This window comes from Sceloporus occidentalis, unplaced genomic scaffold (genome assembly GCF_023333645.1).
Source record: "Sceloporus occidentalis isolate IW3139 unplaced genomic scaffold, rSceOcc1.0.p SCAF_100, whole genome shotgun sequence".
Taxonomy (NCBI): Eukaryota; Metazoa; Chordata; class Lepidosauria; order Squamata; family Phrynosomatidae; genus Sceloporus; species Sceloporus occidentalis.
This window is the reverse complement of record NW_028317080.1, coordinates 2,697,652-2,718,316: the sequence shown is the minus strand read 5'-3', so window position 1 is coordinate 2,718,316 and position 20,665 is coordinate 2,697,652. Positions and strand designations below refer to the sequence as shown.

Below are 20,665 nucleotides of genomic sequence, written 5' to 3'. Positions count from 1 at the left end.
CGATAATGATTTTAGTCAGTTTGCATCAGTGACAGTAAGTTTATTATTGTGCATTAAATCTTACTATTTAAAAACCATAAATAACTATATTGTTTTCTTTCACTTATTGCAGAAAGATCAGATGCAGCCATGCGTGAGGATCATCTGCTTTGTCAATGGAGGATATAAGAGCAACAAGATACTGCCTTTGCTTCTGAGGGACACATTGGATCACGTGGAATATTTTAAGAATGCACCACACGACCATCTGTATAAATGAGCTCAGAAGGATGAAAGGGGAGTAATGATGGCAAAGAATAAGGAGCTGCGACCCCCATCGTATACTATTAGCGTGATAGGATTGTCCGGAACAGAGAAAGATAAAGGCAACTGTGGAGTTGGAAAGTCGTGTCTGTGTAACAGATATGTCCGCCCAAAGGCTGATGAATATTACCCAGAACATACCTCTGTCCTTAGCACGATTGACTTTGGTGGGCGTGTCGTCAATAATGACCACTTTTTGTACTGGGGTGACGTAATACAGAATGGGGAGGATGGGGTCGACTGCAGGCACCACATCATTGAGCAAACTGAGTTCATAGATGACCAGACATTTCTACCCCATCGGAGTACAAACCTTCAACCGTACACAAAGCGCGCAGCCGCCTCCAAGCTGCAGTCTGCCGAGAAGCTGATGTATATTTGCACAGATCAGCTTGGCCTGGAACAGGATTTTGAGCAGAAGCAAATGCCTGAAGGAAAGCTCACAATAGATGGATTTGTGCTCTGCATCGATGTCAGCCAAGGATGCAACCGGAAGTTTGAGGATCAGCTTAAGTTTGTCAATAATCTCTATGCCCAAGTAGCAAAAGCAAAAAAACCCGTCATCATTGCAGCAACAAAATGTGATGAATGTGTGGATCAATATCTAAGGGAAGTCCAGGGGTTCGCCTCAAACAAGAAGAACTTATCGGTTGTAGAAACTTCCGCCCGGAATAATATCAATGTAGATACGTGTTTTACGGCACTAGTTCAACTGCTGGACAAAACGCGAAGTAAACCTAAAATAATTCCCTATATGGATGCTTTTAAAACACACAGGCAGCTTGTGGCCTCCGCTACGGACAAATACGAAAAACTTATTGTGCAAACTGTCCGGGATTACCATTCAACCTGGAAGATTATCAGTAACAAATTGAAAAACCACCCAGACTATGAAAATTACATCAACCTGGAAGGAACCATGAAGGCCAAAAATACATTTTCCAAGCACATAGAGCAGCTGAAGCAGGAGCATATTAGAAAAAGAAAGGAGGAGTATCTGAAAACACTACCGAGAACACTCAATACAATTTTACCGAAACTTGAGGAAATTGAAAACCTAAAGTGGGTTGAGGCTTTGCAGCTGATTGAGAAAAGGCCTGATTTCAACTTTTGGTTTGTTTTTCTGGAGAAGACTCCATGGGATCAGTCTGATCAGATCGACAAAGTCAATGACAGGAGGGTTCCTTTTGATCTGCTCTGCACCTCAGAGGCTGAGAAGGTCTATCAAAACCATGTCCAGAACCTGGTGTGTGAAAAAAGGAGAGTAGAAATGAAGGAGAAATTCAAGAAAACTCTTGAAAAGATACCATTTATCTCTCCTGGTCAGCCTTGGGAAGAGGTTATGTGTTTTGTTCTGGAGGATGAAGCCTACAAGTATATCAATGAGACAGATCGGGTGGAAGTGTACCGGAAACACCAGAGGGAAATTATCGAAAAAGCCAAAGAGGATTTTCAAGAGATGCTTTTTGAGCACTCCGAGCTGTTCTATGATTTGGATCTAAATGCCACCCCTAGCACTGATAAAATGAGCGAAATCAACGCTGTCCTTGGGGAAGAACCGAGATACAAAGCTTTACAGAAGCTTGCAACTGACAGAGAATCTCTTCTTCTTAAACACATTGGTTTTGTTTATCATCCTACTAAAGAAACATGTCTAAGTGGCCAAAACTGTATGGATATTAAAGTAGAACAGGTACTCGCCAACAGTCTTCTGCAGTCCAACCTTGGCCGGCTAAACCTGTACCACGATGGTACCACCCTCGACAAAGTGAACCTTCTTATACTTGGCAAGGATAGTTTATCTCAGGAGATGGCCAATGAAATAAGAACGCAATCAACGGATGATGAGTTTGCGTTAGATGGGAAAATATACGAGCTGGACTTGAGAGCGGTAGATGCGCATTCCCCATACCTCCTGAGCCAATTATGGACTTTTGGTTTTAAGCCGCATGGTTGTTTCTGTGTTTTTAGCTCAATTGAGTCCCTTACTTTTATCGGAGAATGCATCGGCAAAATTCGGTCAGAAGCCATGGCACGGAGAGAGAAAGAGATTTTAAATCTTCCTTTCACTTTAATTTTAGCTAATCAGAGAGAGAGTGTGAGCAAGAACCTGCCCATTTTGAGACATCAAGGACAGCAGTTGGCAAATAAGCTTCAGTGCCCCTTTGTAGACATACCTGCTGGAGCGTATCCGCGTAAATTCAGCGAGTCTCAGATTAAGGAGGCGCTACGAGGAGTACTGGAGTCTGTCAAGCACAATTCTGATATTGCCAGCCCGGGTCCCACTATTAAAGACCTTTCGGAGGCTGATTTGAGGATAGTGATGTGTGGCATGTGTGGAGATCCCTTCAGCGTAGACCTCATTCTTTCTCCGTTCCTTGAGTCACGAACTTGCAGCGCGGCTCAGCCTGGCCAAAACAACTCCCTGATGCTTGACAAAATTATTGGAGAAACGAGGAGGAGAATCCAGATCACCATACTGTCCTACCACTCTTCCATAGGAGTCCGAAAGGACGAACTCGTCCACGGATATATTCTCGTTTATTCTGCCAAACGCAAGGCTTCGATGGGAATGCTGCGAGCTTTCCTGTCCGAGATACAAGACACTATTCCGGTTCAGTTGGTGGCCGTCACGGACAGCCAAGCAGACTTTTTTGAGAACGAGTCCATCAAAGAGTCCATGACGGAAGGGGAGCACATTGCCACTGAGATTTCTGCAAAATTTACCGCTTTATACTCCTTGTCTCAGTATCATCGTCAGACGGAGGTTTTCACGCCGTTTTTCAGTGATGTTTTGGAAAAAAAGACCCAAATTGAGAACTCTTATTTAGCAGAGAACAGCCGGGAAGCGAATCACCAATCCGAAGATGTCTTCATCCATTCGCCGCGTGGCAACTCTCCCGCTTACAGCTGCTATCCCGATTCCGAAGATGACACCGAAGCACCACCTCCGTATAGCCCCATCGGTGATGATGTCCAGTTGTTGCCAAAGTGCAATTTGGACAACGAAGGGAACGAATATCCAATACACAGCACCCCGCTTAACTGCCTCGACCATGACAGAAACCATAAAGTGCCGCCTTCAATAAGGCAGAAACGAGCTGCACCCAAGTCCAAAGTAAATAGATTGGACCCGAATCTGGTTAAAACCATTGAAGCTGGCATCAGTAAGAACCCAAAGAAGCAGCCTTCTCGCTTCCCTTTGTCGCACCCAGATGATCTTGACCCGTTGGATAACTACGCAGAGCCCGCCGACACAGTACTCAAACACAAAGACTTTTCCAACGACATCTATGCTGTCCCTGATGACAGCCAGAACCACGCGCTAAAGAATCGTCTCTTCTTTGCCAACGTCCAAGGAGACGAAGAGAACGGCATCTCGGACAGAGTGTCGCGATCCCAGGCGGAGCGACGACCGTCCAAATACAGATACAAGTCAAAGACTCTCTTTAGTAAGGCCAAATCCTACTCCTACAGGAGAGCAAACTCTGATGCTAGCGACGAGGAAGCACTTACCTTGCCGGGAAAAGATCGCAAGCGGAAACCAAAGCACAGGCCGAGCGAGGAAGACCCGCTGCTCTCACCCGGTGACACCTGGAAGGGGGGCATAGACAATCCGGCCATCACGTCTGATCCGGAGCAAGAAGAGCGGAAGACCAAGAAAAAGCCACCGAAAACAAAAGAGGACAAAAAGGTCAGTTTTACGTTCGGTTTTCTAGATTTGGGGCGAGGAAAAGTCTAGAAGTCACGGCTTTTTAATATTTTACCTACTGGCACCCGATCTATCGACTGGATTTTATTCTGATTTATCCTTCATTTTAAATACCCTTTCCCCCATTTATCTTGTTATAAATCTCTATTTAGAAATACTTTTTTTATGTTAACTAGATGTTTACTTGTTTCCCTTTTATGAATGAGTAAACGTAATTCTGCTGGCCGCAGTTACATAAATAGCCTTTATGCCAGTCATAATAGTCTTGGACAATTATTGGGGAAACGAAACATTTAAGATAGTAAGGTGTTCCCGGTTTTAGTGTAATTATAGCGGCTCGCTTTTGCGAGTTGCTTCCTCTTGCGTTTGGGAAGTGAAACGAGGACATTAAAGCCTTTTTTTTTTTTTTTTATAACTTTCTTTTATGTAAAGAGGAACTGTGCTGTGAATTGTAAGTACATAGGCAACGTGTATACATGTTACATAAAGACGTACATAGATGAAGCCACAGAACCATCCCAATGCTGGCATCCAGCGCTGTGCCACCCAACAGAGCATGAGACGTCTGAGATTGGGAATGGAAAAGGAATACCCGAGACTTATATAAAATGAAGGAAACCATGAAGAAAATTATAGTTACTCAGCTCCCGGCAAGAAGGCATTTACACGCAGAACCCCCCCGGCCCAGACCATTGCCCGAGTCCCACCGCAAATGCCAAAGGTTGTGGGATGTGTGCCTCAAGGCCAGAAGGCATAACCACTCTGGGTCTAAAGTGATTATAGAGGGGCAGTTTAATCGGTTCATCCAAGTACATGAGGAAAGTTTACTTCCAAGGAGGACAGATTCTAGAACAAGAGACCATAGTCTAAAACTAGAGGGTCTGAGGTTGACGTGACGGAAGAAAGATTTGCTTTAGAGAGAGATGGTGAAATATAACTGGGACGGTGTAGTGTGTGATTGCTTAGGGATAGTATAGGGCACAATGTCACCTGCTGACAGTATAAGACCATGGCGCTATTATCTATAACAAAACCCAGGCCCCAGCGCAACTTGGAACTGCATCGTAGGGCTTCACCTGCTGTATACACGGCATCCAGGTACCACGTTATGCCACATGAGCCCGCGGTGTGTGTGTGTAATATATAATATAGATATATATTATACATTCTGTTATTTATCACTTCCAATGCATGCTCCCAATCCCAGTGTGATACATGATTGCAGGAGAGACATGAGACAAGTGTGTCATTTTTACATGCGCGCGCACACACACTCTACTCCAAAATTGTCAGGATTGTATTTGTGTATTGTCTGTACATTGTGTGGGTAAATAATTACATATATCGTGCTGGGAGATATTGCCAACGTTACATTAACAGAGCGCTATATAGCTGTGACACTAGCTATAAAACGAGAATGAAACTCTAAACGAGCGGGCGCGTTCATAGTTGAATACGCAGTCTGTTAATATAAGGCGTGGGGCACTAAGTAGGCACACCTTTCACGCAAATATGACTGTTAACCTCCACATATTACATTCATGCTGCCGGTGCTGATTGACAAGCACAACCACCGTTTATTTAGCCCAATTTATCGATGAGATTTAGTATCAACAGAAATACTTGAAAACATTTGACGCTCGAAGAAAAAAAAAAGGTGCTTATCGCCGGCAAGTAGTTTAGGTTGTTCTATGTTTGGAGATGTCACTTAACGCTTTAATATCTTGTACGTTTGTCATCACCATGGCAACTTGTTGAGCATCCTGTCGCTTCGTGTAGATGCAGATTGAGATTTGGGATCATTTAAATAATATATAAATGATATAACTTCCGCGGGTGATCGGTGCCATCGTACCGGTTTATGCCTAACGGCGTTATATTGCAATAGATCGCCCATCATTGGCCGCTCTGCAGAGCCTAGCTAACGGCCAAACAAAGTGGAGGGATATGGTTTTTTGGGGGTTTTTTTTTAGTGCCGTGCCAGGCTACCAATGACTCTGCTATACGGTTAGGTACGTCGAAGGGGCCGGTAGCCGAGGGCCCGGACGCTTTGTATTGTGCTCTTTGTATGTTTTTCCATAACAGAATCTAACGAAGTTCTCTTATTCCTCTCCGGGGGCTCCAGACAGCATAATAGACATATGAACTAATCCAGTATATATAAAAAAAATACACTTTACGAGCCAAAATAAACCATGCTGTGAGAGGCCGTGTTCTTATCTTAGGTGCATTGAAAGGGAGGAGTGGAAGATACAATCCTCTTTAAGAAGCTGATATGACTTTAAGAAACTTTATGACTGATAAGAGGAAACCCAGCTGGTGTAACGCTGTAGTGGAGGGGAGACCCGAGCGTTGGCGCGTGTCGCTAACGGATTGCAGGTGGTTGGCACGGAAAGGGTTAAATACATCTGTGTGATTTGATGTGCGTTCTTCCCCCAAATAATGGTGATGGTGGTGGCACTTCTAGTGGTCCGGCGGTTCTTGCTTGATGGAGCCGGTCGGTGGCAGAAAGGTGCGCTCATCGAGTCTCACCGCACACCACACAACGATCATATTCATTATATGTACCCTTTAAGTGCTATAAAAAGGCAATTCCGGATTATACGAGATATAGTAAGAATGATCAAATCCAGCCGCATTACCAATCCGGCATTGCGTTCCCCTTATTACTGACTGCCCCTTGGTTCCTACTATATAAAATCACACGTATGTTCATAGATGCAGTTTTTAGTTACATTACTAGGCGCTTGGATTGCAAGGACCACCACACTTTTGTGTGTGTATATAGTATGTGTATATATATATATAATGTGTGTGTATGTAATACAATATATATATGTGAATATATTTCTAACATTCTGCCCCCCCCCCCCCTCCATCTGCTCAAACAACTTCCACCGAAACCTCTGCTAAAAAAATGTCTTTCTGATTGAAATCATTCCGGACGATATCAGTTATTTCGTCAATTTAGAAACGGCATTAGATTTGACCTGAATTTTCTATTCATGGGTTTTTTTATGCAAGTTTTCTGAGTTTGTGAAGACTTGGTGTAGATTTATATCTGTGGCTTTCCATAAATCCCAATTGAACGGCTATAAATACGCAGCGTTTGTAGAGTGTCGCTCAATGTCAAAAAACGTCGTCATACCGTTTATTACATTATTATTCCGTAATGTTTCATGGATGGGAAGATTTGAGCGATATTGGGCATCAAACTAGTTGTCGTTTTCCACGTCGATAATAAAATCATGTTCAGAATGTTTTTGTGCCGTTTCTCCTCGGTCTGGTTCTAAGCGCGTTAAAGTAGCAACCGGTTCTCAAATAAAATGTGATATTGTGATTTTTGCAGAAAAAGAAAACAAAGCCTTTCATCCCACACACTCGCCTAACCTGGGATAGCAACTATTTCGGCAAGCCCTTGCAGGACCTCGTGAGCGCAGACAAGCCCGTTCCGGTCTTTGTGAAGAAGTGCATCGACTTCATCGAGGAAACAGGTATGCAATCGAACGTTCACGAGGACAGATTATTGACTTTGTCTCGGGTTCTGGGTTCACTGGAGAAGTCAGCCCTTTTGTGCTTCTAGTAGCCAATGATCCATTTCAATGTCCTCATCTGGGCCCCTTCACTACACGATATTGCTTTTAATCGTATACGGGCTCTGAAATTGGTGTCATAATTATGTGAATCTCACATTTATCGCACCAGCCCTGCCCATGGAATAAAGGCAAGCATGCCGTCGGCACAAGAGCAGGTCTCGCTGCGTTTCCAGACCCAGGTATTGATGGGATCTGTGGTGTCCAATCTGTCCCTTTAATTTCTGAATGGGGGGGCTCATCAGCCGAGTTACGGGGGCTACTAGCTTGGCAGCTCTCACGTCTTGCGTAAGCCCCCCAGCCCCTGCACGGCATTAGTCTAGTGTCGGTCAGTGATTGGCAGCTTATTTCTGTGTAAGAAAAAAAATGGCTTTAATGGACTTCAGGCCAATATGTTGGTTTTCTCCAAGGCAAACATGTTAAGGGATATAAGCATTGCAGCTTTGGGTTCTTTCAGAGAACGGGGCAGTTTTTATTAGTGATCAGCACCTTTTGTCAATATGCTGCTGTTCTCGTCACAAACAAGCTCCAGCGTCGCCGAAGGCGTTAAAGAGTTGTTGGGTCTGCGCAAAGCGTTTGGTAGGCGACACAAGCTGTGAGATCTGATCCCAGCCACATGCGGCTCCCGACAAGCAGGAGAGGAAGCAGATGCCGCCGCCGTCGCCCACAGCTCCTGCTGCTGCCATCGCTGTGCTGAGCATTCCTGATAGTTGTCTTTGCGTTGATCTTTTAAATCTATGTTCTTTTGTGTATATAAGTTTGCTGATTGTTGTTGTGTAAGAGGATTTCAGAAGCGGAAATGTATTTGATGTCGGCCCTTCCATGATTGTATCGTTTTGACCCCCCCTCCCGGTGAGGGTGATGGCAGCTTCTTTGGGATGCCCTTGTCCCATTATTGGGAGAAGGATTTAGGTCAGATATCGGGTTGTAACGTGCGGGGTCTGTTTGGCGCTGCCCTTTCTGTGTCCTCCCTATACAATATTCAGCATTGTTTTCTTTTTCTTCTTACCCGTTACCTTCCTCCTCGAGGATCCTGTGTGTTTGGATCCGCGTGTTTGCGAACCTGGGTTTAACACAAGATGTTCTCCGCTCGATATACTAGCTAAATGATACTATATATCCAAAAATCCTGTCCGGACCGTTTCTGGTGAGACGTCCATTTATACATCACACTGTATTTACAGCGGCTCTCCACGCACCTTTACTTTCCCGTTTTTCCGTTTCTCCAGGTTTTCCCGTATGAGAAATAGATCTAGTATTTTAGTGGAAGTTTAAATGCTCCTACTTTGCAGCCGATCACCCTTATCTTAAACCTGTACACCGCGGTGGATTATCTTCATACTAGGGTATGGGTCCTGTGGGCTGAAAAAGGCTGTGAATACATTTGCTGCCATAGAGACCGTCGGAATAATCTGTTAATCCCGTTTTTGTAAAACCGCGGCTCTGATTCCCTCCTTGCTTTGGCGCGTCTCGCTAGGCTATCTCGTGAACGCAGGGAGAGAGGATGATGGGATTCTGCCCTCTTTAATCTGTGCGTTAAGTCTGTCGCCATATCCCATTGTTGCTGGCTGAAGTCTTCTCTTCGACATCTTCTTCTGTCATGACAACTGCTGGGTTGTCATGGCTGGGGTGGCCTCAGGTGACGGGGAAGTCTCCAGTTTTTGGCTTTTAATTCATCGTCTGCAGGGTGCATTCTGCTTTTTGTATTTCTAAACTGTTTTTGTAGGATTGAAATAAAATAACGCTCGAGATGTGAGTGTCGGTGGAACCCATTATGGAAATAGGGATCAGTGAGGTGGACGCGGTTTGTAAGGGTGGGATTTGTGACTTTATCCACTCGCTAAGAGTCCTCCATATTGGAGCGAAGACTTTCCAACCCATATGCAGCCGGAGCCGTTATAGTTCAGGAGAGCAGCGTATGTGAATAGACGTGGAACTTGTCTTGCCATTTGACACTTTAGAAGTAGAAGTTCTACCTGGTGGTCATCAGTTCTAACTTAAAGGTCCTTATTATTCGTTTATATAGTGCCGACCTATTCCACAGCGCTGGACAGTGTCAATTGAGCTTCCATCCTTTGACTTTAGAAGGATCATTAAAACATATAACGAGATCCATCTATATGTGTGTGTAATATGTAATATACATGCTGCGGGCTCAGCAAGGCCCGCTGTCATTTCTTTTGTTCAGATGCTCTTTAGCTCTGGTTTTTATTTGTTGTGCGTATGAGCTCTATTCGCTGCCTCGGAATTCTCCGGACATTCCCCGGATTAGACTGCTATAACCCGTTCGGGAATGGATATATCACTTTAACGGGCGAGGAGCTGGAGGGAAAAAAAGCCCTTAAATTGGCTTCTGAAATAATGGGACATCTTTTGACATCCTGAGCCAGAGAATAGCAGTGATTGTTATGTGCGGCATGTTTTACTCGCGCTCATAATGCTTCCTAGATTCCAGTGCTTTACAGCTTTGGGAAATCTGAATCTATGTTTCCGCCAGGCATGCGAAAACATCTGCGCTTTTCAAAAGCTTCTCCTGAAATCCATTCGAGAGCGCGAACGCGTTAACATTAGAACATATCGCCAGGAAGCTAAAGGGGATCCGTTCTAGAAGATCATCGTAGGGCTCCTCATCTGTTGCCGTTACTACCGTAGGTGGCAAATTAAAGAGGCTGAGTGTGATATCTAATTAGTTTAATTATGTGTTGTGCTATTCCCAGGCTGCGAATGCTTATTACTAGTTCATTCACCAAGAGCAACTCGTGTTGTAATAAATGCAACGGCTAAGGATCGCTTTAAACTGGACTACCCCGGGGGGGCATTTGATGCACCTGTCCCATCCCAGCGAGGAACCTGTTACATAAATATGGTTATATATACACAATGATTTAAGGGACACGTCGGCTATCATATGCACTTAGCTGTGCGGTCCCATTAAATGCTCTTGTGCAAATGCCTGAAAGTAATTTTTTGGAAGAATGTTTTAAAATACAGAGGGTTAGGGTTATTCAGAGTACTTTTTAATATGCATTCTTCTAAAGTTGGGGTGTCAGTACTGCAGAGCCGTAGCTAGCTCCTTTTGCGCACAAGGCAAGAATGGAAAATTGTGCCCCCGGCTATTTTTTTATTTTTTTTACAGAGCATATTTTATTTACACTGCCTTCACACACACACCTGTCCATAAACACACTTATTCATACCCTGCCCTTACACACAACTGCCCATAAACACACACATACACATAGACTGCCTTTACACACACTTGCCCATATACACACATATACACACACCCTTGCGCACACACACACACACACACTTGTCTTACGCACGACTGCCCATACACACACATACATATACACTGCCTTTACACACACTTGCCCATAAAAACACATATACACATACACTGCCCTTACACACACCTGCCCTTTTCACATACCAGCTTACAAATATACACACACTGCCCTTACACACACCAGCTTACAAACACACACACACACACACTTCCCTTAAACACTGCCTTTACACACACCTGCCCATAAACACACACATATACACATACACTGCCCTTATGCAAGCCTATCCATATACACGTGTATACACATGCACAGCCCTCACACTCTCCTGCCTTTACACACACACACACACTAGCTTACAAACACACAAATACCTACACTGCTCTTATACACATACATCCACGCACACACACACAGCTATTGTTGGAGCTGACTGGCAGTTAGTGCGTCAAATGAGAGATGCGATAGCCGTGACACATGAGAGGGGCAAATGCATATGGGACGAGTCTGCAGAACCCCTCCATGCATTTGTAAGTGTGGGGGTGGATGTAAATCTAAAGAACGCGTCACTGTGTAACATCTCCACAATTCTCCGCTGTTTCAGCTTCCCCAACCAGCGAGTCACTGATAGGACGGCGCTCCCTATGGGATCAGTGGGGACCCTATATATGTGCTCCGCTATCCACTCTAGACTGGACGTATAGAGAAGGTTCTGATGAGTAATAGTGCGCTGTGCCGCTTGATCCGGACCTCTAACATAACGTGTCAGGGAATCTATCGGCTAGGAGTCCATGTCTGTTTAGTCAGCCATCTGTAACGGAGAGGAAATGCTTGGATGGATCCCCAGTGGATCGCAGCAGCCTCTTACAGCACAAGTCCGATACTTTCGATGACATCTGGTCTGAGCCACAGGAAATGACTTCATAATCTCTAGCGGGATAGTAAATGAATCTCTGTAGCTTTAGCTGTGGAATCAGAAGGGTTAAATGTGTTAATAGATTATTTTTTTTTGGTTGAAGTTTGGGTTTTCACTTCCAGAAGCATGTAAGAAATTTGCAGAAATGACACCGAAAATAGGAAGTGTGGCAAGTGGAACATATATGTCCCAAATTATTTATATAATATTATAGCCTGAGTGTTGTATAAATGTATCAAACTATAATGAAATTTGTTTTTAGGATATGCGTTGAATTCTCGCTTTGTTTTGTGTAATCGTCATTATTATTCTAGCAGCAACCCAGGAATCTGAATGTTGTACACCTTTTATGCTTTTTAGGTTGTGCGCTGCCCTATTTTGTATATCTTTATTACTGTAGCTATCCGGAGCACCTAAAATTACTGCAGTCTTCTAAGAGAATTTTGCGTGTTTGATGTATCTGTCGATGGGTTAAAGGTTGCGTGAGCTCCGGAACATGTAAAATAAAAGAACACCTTAGCAGATGAGTCATTTTCTAATCTCCTTTGAAGGTTTAATCTCGCATAGCAACACAGAAACATTTAAGAATTTTCTTTTGTTTCTAAGGGAACGGCCAATCAGCGCGCGTGCTTTTGTGTCACATGACCTGTGTTCCAGGCAAAGATTACAAATGAGGCAAATATCCCGTGATTAAACAATTATTTCTGGGAAAAGTCTGGCTGTGGTGTTGCCAATACTACATTGATTAACAAAAGTTTGGCAGAGTAGGTGGATGAGCGCTTTGAAGCCAACGTGACAGATCTGCAGTCCCTTCGCGGGGTGTAATAGAAGAGTTTGCTATTACTGTATTAAGATGTCCTCTGGAAAATGTAAGTTCAGAAAAGGTTTTACGCGTTAACCTGAAAGCTAACTTATCTTCCATATGCAAATATATGTGGCAGAAACTTCTGAAGATATTTACCATGGCAACGGTCATTAGCTTCGGGTCCTTCCGTGTGCGGTGATTAATTTACCTGTCATCCTTCCCATGTTCTTCTTTGTATTCCAGGCTTGAACACTGAAGGCCTCTACCGTGTGAGCGGGTACAAAACAGACCAAGATAATATACAGAAGCAGTTTGATCAAGGTGAGTCGTAACCCCGGAAATAATGGCAGTAGGTAGATTTAGTTGGAAAAATGTGATCAGAGCTGCATTAACGAGAGAAACCCTTTAACTTGCACTGAGAATAAAGTCTGCTGGAGGGACGGAGCAGACAAACACTAGAATTCCGAATGGATCGATGACTCAAGCTCCTGCTCCATCTTCTCCTAATGAGCGCATCGCATTTGTCCCTGGTGAGATAGAGTATATCTCAGCCTGATTAAGCTTCATTAGCCTTTTACTTCACCTAGCAGTGTCTCTAAATCTAAGAACATTAATAAAAATACAACCATTTTTCATTTTTTGCATCCTTTATTGCATTTTAACCAATAAACAAAGGTGAAACTGTAAAAATTCTGAGAGCCTAACCTGTCCTTCCTTTTTTACAGAAATGTGTATATGAGTGCCATGTTTTTCTTTCATTGAGATGCAAAGTTTGTGGGGCGTCTTATAATCGAGCTAATGCTTCTGTCTGAAATTCTGCTATACCAAGTCAAATGCTCTTGTATTTTTGTAAAAGTTGACTCTTTTTAGTAAGCCCCCATGTTCATAGGATATGATACAGTCACACAAGCTTTCAAGATCCCAGAGGTCCGTTTGTTCTCATTTATATTGCAGTGAAAGCGATTACAGATTACAAACATCCAAAACTTTCCCACTTGCAAATCGGGTCATTTAAATGAAATGAACAGACAACGAGGACAGCAGCTCGCAGCGTGCGGGGATATGATGCTCGCTTTGTCATGTACTGAAATCTCTCTTGTGATCTGCAGATAACAATCTGAACCTGGCGTCGATGGAGGTGAATGTAAACGCAGTAGCAGGCGCTCTGAAAGCATTCTTTGCAGACCTACCCGCTCCATTAATCCCTTACAGTCTTCACCCAGACCTCCTGGAAGCCTCAAGTAAGTGTAATGGCCGGCCAAGCATAGCTTTATTACTGCAGCACCTGAGACGGCTGCAATGTCTAAACTCGGACAAACGAAACATACACTTTATTTAACATCGCTTATGGTTCACACTAACGAGACACGCATCGCTACAGCGGATCAAATGCAAGATGCAGGGTGGATAGGAGGTTGATATCCCACATGGCAGAATAATGCCGTAATATATTGCTGCATTAAATTATTTAATGTATATTATGAGTCCCCCATTATAAATGCAGGGAGGGAGTTCTGCAGAATCCCCCCAATGCATTTGTCCCTTTTCCCCCCACCCATCAGCTATTTGCCATGCAGCACATGCTTGGCCAAGCACATCTCCTTAACATAGGATATACTCACCTCAAGTGCTGGCTCGGCGAACATGCATGTGAAATGTTCCCGTTAATTGCAGGAAAATGGCAGCAGCAGGGCTGCAGCTTCTACATCAGGTAAGTATTTTTTGTTTCCGAAGAATTATTAAATAAGAGTACCTTTTTATATGCCTTCTTCTGTTGTGGGGATTCAGTACCCAAAGACAAAGGCCTCCCTTTATATTCCAGACCAAAAAATGAAGGTAAACTTTTAGCCCTTTTTAAAGTGGCTGCGATACCTCATTGCAGTCTCCCCTTTCACAAATTAGCCCGGCTGGAGAATAAAGACCTTCCAACAAAAAAACAAATCATAGCTTATGTTTCTATCGAGAGCAAGGGCCTCATTAAATACCTACATATTAAAAATACACATAACATAAGTTATAAACTTGTTCACCTTTACATTTTGTGCTTGTTTTGCTAATTTAACGGTTTCATTAAAAGAGAAGAAAAAACCCCAAAGCCATTCAGCCCTGGTGCTTAAACTTTTTTAGCGGCAGTCCTTTTTTTTCTTGTCAGCATGGAGGGATTCTTTACAAAGCCTAAAGTGAGTTAAGTTGCCCGTTAAAATGTGACATGAGCTAAACGTTTGTGTTTTACTCTTTGCATGCATTGGTGCAGTTATTAGCGTTGAATTGTGTCAGGAGAGTCGAAATAGGTTGGGAATTACTAGCAAACCTTAACGTCTCACCTGTCTAAACAGAAATCCAGGACAAGATGGAGCGGCTTCAGGTCCTAAAAGACATTTTAAGGAACCTCCGTCAAAACTATGTTGTCAACTATGAGGTCCTCAAATTCGTTATCACACACCTAAACAGGTACCTATGATTATATATTTTTTTCTGTCGTCATGAGATTTTTGAGTCTCGTTTCAGCGTTATCCTCTTGTTAACTATACAGTCCTACGTTGGGATTCCATGCAGTACCTCTGAAGTCTCTCTTCTATTTCACAGGGTTAGTCAACATAACAAGACCAACCTGATGACAGCTGACAACCTGTCCATCTGCTTTTGGCCTACTTTGATGCGGCCAGACTTTGAGAACAAAGAGTTCTTCTCTACCACCAAGAATCACCAGTCTGTCATTGAGATGTTCATCCTGCAGTGCCAGTTCTTCTTCTATGAAGGCGACATTGTGGATTCGCCTAGTGCCACCAGCTCTCCTTCAGCCCACCACTCTAGCCCAGGACAGCTAGCTGCACCACTAGTCCCTCTTCAATTACCTCCGCCTCTCCAACCACAACTCCTGCAGCCCCCGCTACAAGCTGACGCTCTGGGCATCATATAAATGGGCTTTACCAATGTACTTGTAATTTAACCCCCCCCCCCCCCCAGATCCCTACAGGCCAGATGATGGCATGAGGAATAGACTTCCCACCTGTAGTAATACCTTAATGCAGATGGATCAGGTTATTTTTAGTTCTCGGTTTTATTTTTTTTCCTTCTGTTTCTAAGTTTTTTTTTTAACACGTTGGGACATCTAGAGAGAGGTCTGTGACAGGCCCTGTTTGTGAATTTTGCTGCTGCATGGAACTTCAGATTCAATACTCTTCCCGTGTGGCACCTTTGTGTCACTAAGATACCTATCAGTACAGAAGAGAAAATACAGTTCAAAGAGTAAACCGTTCTTTTCTATAGAAAATCTAATTAAAATACAGAAATAAATAACATTTACGATGCATAGCGTGATTTCACAGCCCTTCTGATGGCTGAGATTTATTTTGGTGTCAAAGCATCCGTGGTGTGTGTACGTGGGCATGTGTTGGAGCGTGTGGGAGCCTGGCAGCGGGGTGGGTTATGGAATCCGTGTTGGTGATGCTTGGATTGGAGCTTAACTTGTAAATGATACAAAGTTAAAACTGTATGTACATATATAAATGTTTACATATTTCAAGAATAAACATCCATCCATTAAATCCATGTTTTCTTCTACGCAGGGGATGGGGTCTGGGTCATTAAAATCTTTCTTCAAAGATGCTGGGAAAAGTGTGTGACTCTTGCTGTTTGTAGCCACAACGGATAACCTGTAAGGGAAATGGACTTTTTACCTACACTGTAACATTTCATTATTTTCAATTTCCTTTGTAATCCCATTACCTGGTTATTCTTTGTAACAAGGAAATGATTGATGTACTCGTATGGGCAGAATTAGTTACGGTAGACCATCTAGGTCTCTAGATCTCTCATAAACTTTACACATGGAGAAGTATGCTTCTGCCGACACGCGGCTCTATAACGCTATAGCTGTGGTAGATTATTGGCTGCACTGGCATTTGCTTGTGGCAGGGGCGTCCAACCTGCGGCCCTCCAGCTGCTGCAGGACTACATCTCCCATAATGCTCTTTCAGCTAAAGGGCAGGCTGAGGAGGATGGGACATGTAGTCTTGCAGCAGCTGGAGGGCCGCAGCTTAGACGCCCCTGCGCTATGGTGTCCCTTACATGCGTATCTAGGCCTTCCGCAAATTGCAGGAAGTTACTGATTGAGCAGAACAGTAGAGATGGGTCATTGGAAACTTAAAGACGAGACCCTGAGCGCTAGGAAAAGTAGGCAAGCAGAATGGCGGTGCTTATGGGTTCCCGAGCTAGGTCTCAAAAGGGACCAAGGGTCAATTAGGTTTAGGGGTTTGAATAACGCTGATTTGGGTGGCTTGAGAAGACACTGACAGAGGCAGGAAAGATTAGTCTGGAGTGAGAGAGTAATTAAACCCTCTGGGAAGGGTGGCAAAATGTGGATGGGGTATAATAGAATGTTGGTTGGAGGGTATTGGATGTGGAAAGACTTGAAAGTGTGGTGGATGAGGGTGGTAAGAGGAACGCACAAATCATGAGTTGGGAAAGAAAACCCTGAAGAACCCTGTGACGTTTGAGGCTGTGGAGATGGTGAGCACTATCTCTACATTAAACATATACATGGGTTACATGCAGCCAAAATCCAGACAATATGGCTTAAAATGAGTCAGACAAATAGAAAAAAGTCAATTTGTCCATTGCATAACTGTCCTTTTACACGTTTCGTTAAATAAGAGTTTAACCAGGGAGCAGCCAACGTAATGTTTCAGAAAACTCTTAAAATGAGGTCTTCAGGCGCTTGAAAAAACAGATCACACCGAAGAATTGTCTTCAAATTCTAACACCATTTTGTTTGTGTTACTTACACGGTTTAAGAAAAGAAATGTTAACACCTCATACACCAGATGAACAATGGGCTAGTGATACGTTGTTTGTGAATAATTCACTACACCCTCTCAAAAAGGTAGAAAGCCCAGCAATTAAGTTTACGTCCTGTTCCTCGGCGTCCCATTTCTAGTCCAGGACCGTGTACCTGGTTATTAACGTGTCACTATTATACATGTACAGGCGGTTATAAAGGGACTTGGATTGCAAGATCTTTCCTTCTCGAGTGACCATCTACACTCGGAGGCAGCAGATTTAGCCTTCACTTCTTGGCGTCCAGCCAATCCAAACGAAAAATGCAATGCAACCGGCCCACAGCCATGTCAAGAAGTGGCGGGTTGGCTGTGTCCATTGGGCCAGATTAGCTTTTTCACCAACCGCTGATATAGTGATCAAAAGTGTTTTTTTCTCTGGCAGTGAAGGGTCGAATACCTGGAGGTGGCAAAATTCCAAAAAGGGCCCATTCTACAGTCGAATGGAAATTAATACCTAAAACTCTATAAACTATATATTGATGAACTTCTCTCCAAAGGTTGGCGATGGAGGGGCAGGCCCAGAGGCCATGATAAAACATCTCACTATAGGAACGAGACCAAAAGCGTAGAATTTAATAACATGGCTTCGACCGGTGCAACCGGTTCTATATCTGGGAGGTCTTTCTTCCAAGCGGGCAGACCCTGTCTCAGGGAACCCCAAGTGATAAGAGGTCGAATTTGCCCATAGAGAACAGACATTGTAAGGGGGCCTGAGGAATTACGGAGTGTCAGGCTGGCAAGGGGATTGTTGTGATCTCTAGGCGACAACATAGCCAAAATGCCGATAACAAAACAATACATTTTTCTTTAAGGGGTTAATATAATTTTTGGTTTTATATCAAAAGATTGCTTACTTAAAAACTTGGGATAATAAGACATGGCAATGTTAATGGATTGGTACTACATACAGTACATTAATGTAAACCTATTAATCTGTCGTGTGGTGCAGGTATTTTATCCCTGCTTAGTGCGGTATAATTGGAAGCAGCCGTGAGAGAATCAGTAGACTTCCCTGCCATCTGCTGAGGCGGTTAGGTGAGTTTTATTTTTAAACTCCAACAGCTGCCTGAAAATACATTAAGTGGGATGTATAGATGACATGAATTGATATCGTCATGATGGATGAGATTGCCTTGCAGTCTAATGAGTCTGTCTGGCGGCTACAAACAATTCCAGCCAGTACCAAAGTAATATAGAAGGTGTGACCTTAACATCAGTGACTATGGCAATATATAGTCGAAGGAGGCATGCAAATACCTATATTTATATAGATAATGCTTTCTGGATTTTCCATACTATTCCAATACTGCCACATCCAAACCTTCCTCTAAATCCCGGAGTAAGCAAGTGGTCTCTGTGAATATCGAGAATGCCTTCAGCTTTAAGATTTCTCATGGATGGTTTGCTACTGGAAATGGTAGCTTAACGTCTGATGACTATAAAATTGCTCATGTTTTAATACTCTGACTCATCGTACGGAGAATGATTTCCAATAAATGGCACCTCTATTAAATTCACTCTGTGCTATACTGCCTGCAAACGACTATTTGTTTCTATGAAAGGGATAGAAAGGGAATCCTTTGGGTTAATCTGTTGAGACAAGACTAATGGTTGACATTTAATGGCTTCTCATCTTTTCAGTTAAAGCAAACAAGCGAATACCGTCACAGATACCCAAAACTCTGCCACTGTCAATGATGTTTAAATATGGGTGGTTTAGGGTTTAGTATGGTCACAAAAAGCACAAGAAATGTTTTCGGAACAAGGTATTGAATTGAAGGCTCGTCTGAGACTTGCAGTCGTCAATCAACATCCACCCGTTTGCCTAGCATGGGGCCCAGCCGTCCGCTGTCACTTTCTGTACATTTCCCGGTGAACTCTTTACTATGTGCTTTTCATGATGATGCCTCCTCTGAGGTTTATAGAGATTATTGACCAACACTTTCCAGAATATACATCCTTCATCCATGGGCTACTGCTGGGCTACTGTCCCTGTACTTTTCCCTCTAATGAGATCTCACGCTTCAGCCTACAGCTCCTCAAAGACATGAATCTAAACTGTAAACCTCACGTACACACTTATCTTTACATATCATAATCTTAAAATCCTCAAAAATCAATAATAATTTCTATACTCAAGCCTCTTGCACAGACACTCAAACAGCACCCCTGGCACTTTAAGGCTGGTGGCCACCTAATGACGCAAGTGTTATGTTTTTATGCTTTCGTTATGAGTGACCCGGGGTAAATCCAGCTGGTGAACATACACTATAGCACCCAATCTGCCGCTGAAGCTGCATATCAGAAGTGATGTCGGGCAGTAGCCCACCTGACGTTTGCTCGTTGTGCCAGAGGGCCAGTCTGGGCCTGGCAAGATCTGTACAATGTATGTATACTTAGAAATGTTCCTGTTCAATAAAGAATTGTGGCAGTGCATTCCTGCTACAGGACTTCTGAAACTTGTGATAAAACAGACCATTTCTCCAAATCCTCCATTTTTACAGTTCTGTGCACAAAATAAACCCGTGTAATGGTGTCCACATATAAAAACGGAAGGTGGGGGAGCGCGAGGTCTCTAACACCCACCAGCAACGAGATGTTGTCGTGGAGGAGTGGAAGAGGACTCCAGTGGCTACCTGTGAAGCTCTGGTGAGCTCCATGCCCAAGAGGGTTAAGGCAGTGGCCAAAATATTGACACATTGGGCCCAATTTGGACATTTCCACTTAGGGGTGTACTCACTTTTGTTGCCAAGGTTTAGACATTAATGGCTGTGTGTCGAGTTATTTGTAAGGGGACAGCAAATTTACACTGTTATACAGGCTGTACACTCACTACTTGAGTGTCATTTCTTCAGTTTTGTCACACGAAAATATATAATAATATATTTAAAAAAATGTGAGGGATGTACTCACTTTTGTGAGATACTATATATATATATATATATATATATTTCTTTATTTAGTATTCGGTTATCAAGTTAGAACATACACTATTTGATGATATACAGTGTTTGAATATTTGTTAACTGAAGAAATCCAGTACAGATTATCCACAAAATTATGAAATAATTCTAAGATACGGTTTCTGAGGAACTATCAATTCTGGTGGTTAGTTCACAAAATTTTAAATTGTAGCAAGATGAAAAGTTTCAGCTTTCTTTTAAACTCACACATACAGTACATGGGGTAGATAAACCTGAAAAGC

General features: G+C 43.2%; 1 protein-coding gene across 1 annotated transcript; it reads left to right on the top strand.

Moving 5' to 3' along the window:
- Window positions 1–283: 283 nt before the first annotated feature.
- Window positions 284–15,539, top strand: LOC149284058 (rho GTPase-activating protein 5-like). The gene is made up of 6 exons (XM_089497241.1): window positions 284–3,997; window positions 7,365–7,509; window positions 12,863–12,940; window positions 13,729–13,860; window positions 14,956–15,070; window positions 15,206–15,539. The coding sequence occupies exons 1-6, from the start codon at window positions 284–286 to the stop codon at window positions 15,537–15,539; spliced, it is 4,518 nt and encodes a 1,505-aa protein (XP_089353367.1).
- Window positions 15,540–20,665: the final 5,126 nt, after the last annotated feature.

What these genes read in the sequence shown, in the direction of transcription:
- LOC149284058 (XM_089497241.1), top strand. Translation starts at nt 284, where the DNA reads ATGATGGCAAAGAATAAGGAGCTGCGACCCCCATCGTATACTATTAGC. An exon ending in AAACAAAAGAGGACAAAAAG is followed by an intron (nt 3,998 to 7,364) that starts GTCAGTTTTACG and finishes TGATTTTTGCAG; the next exon opens with AAAAAGAAAACAAAGCCTTT. An exon ending in ACAGAAGCAGTTTGATCAAG is followed by an intron (nt 12,941 to 13,728) that starts GTGAGTCGTAAC and finishes TGTGATCTGCAG; the next exon opens with ATAACAATCTGAACCTGGCG.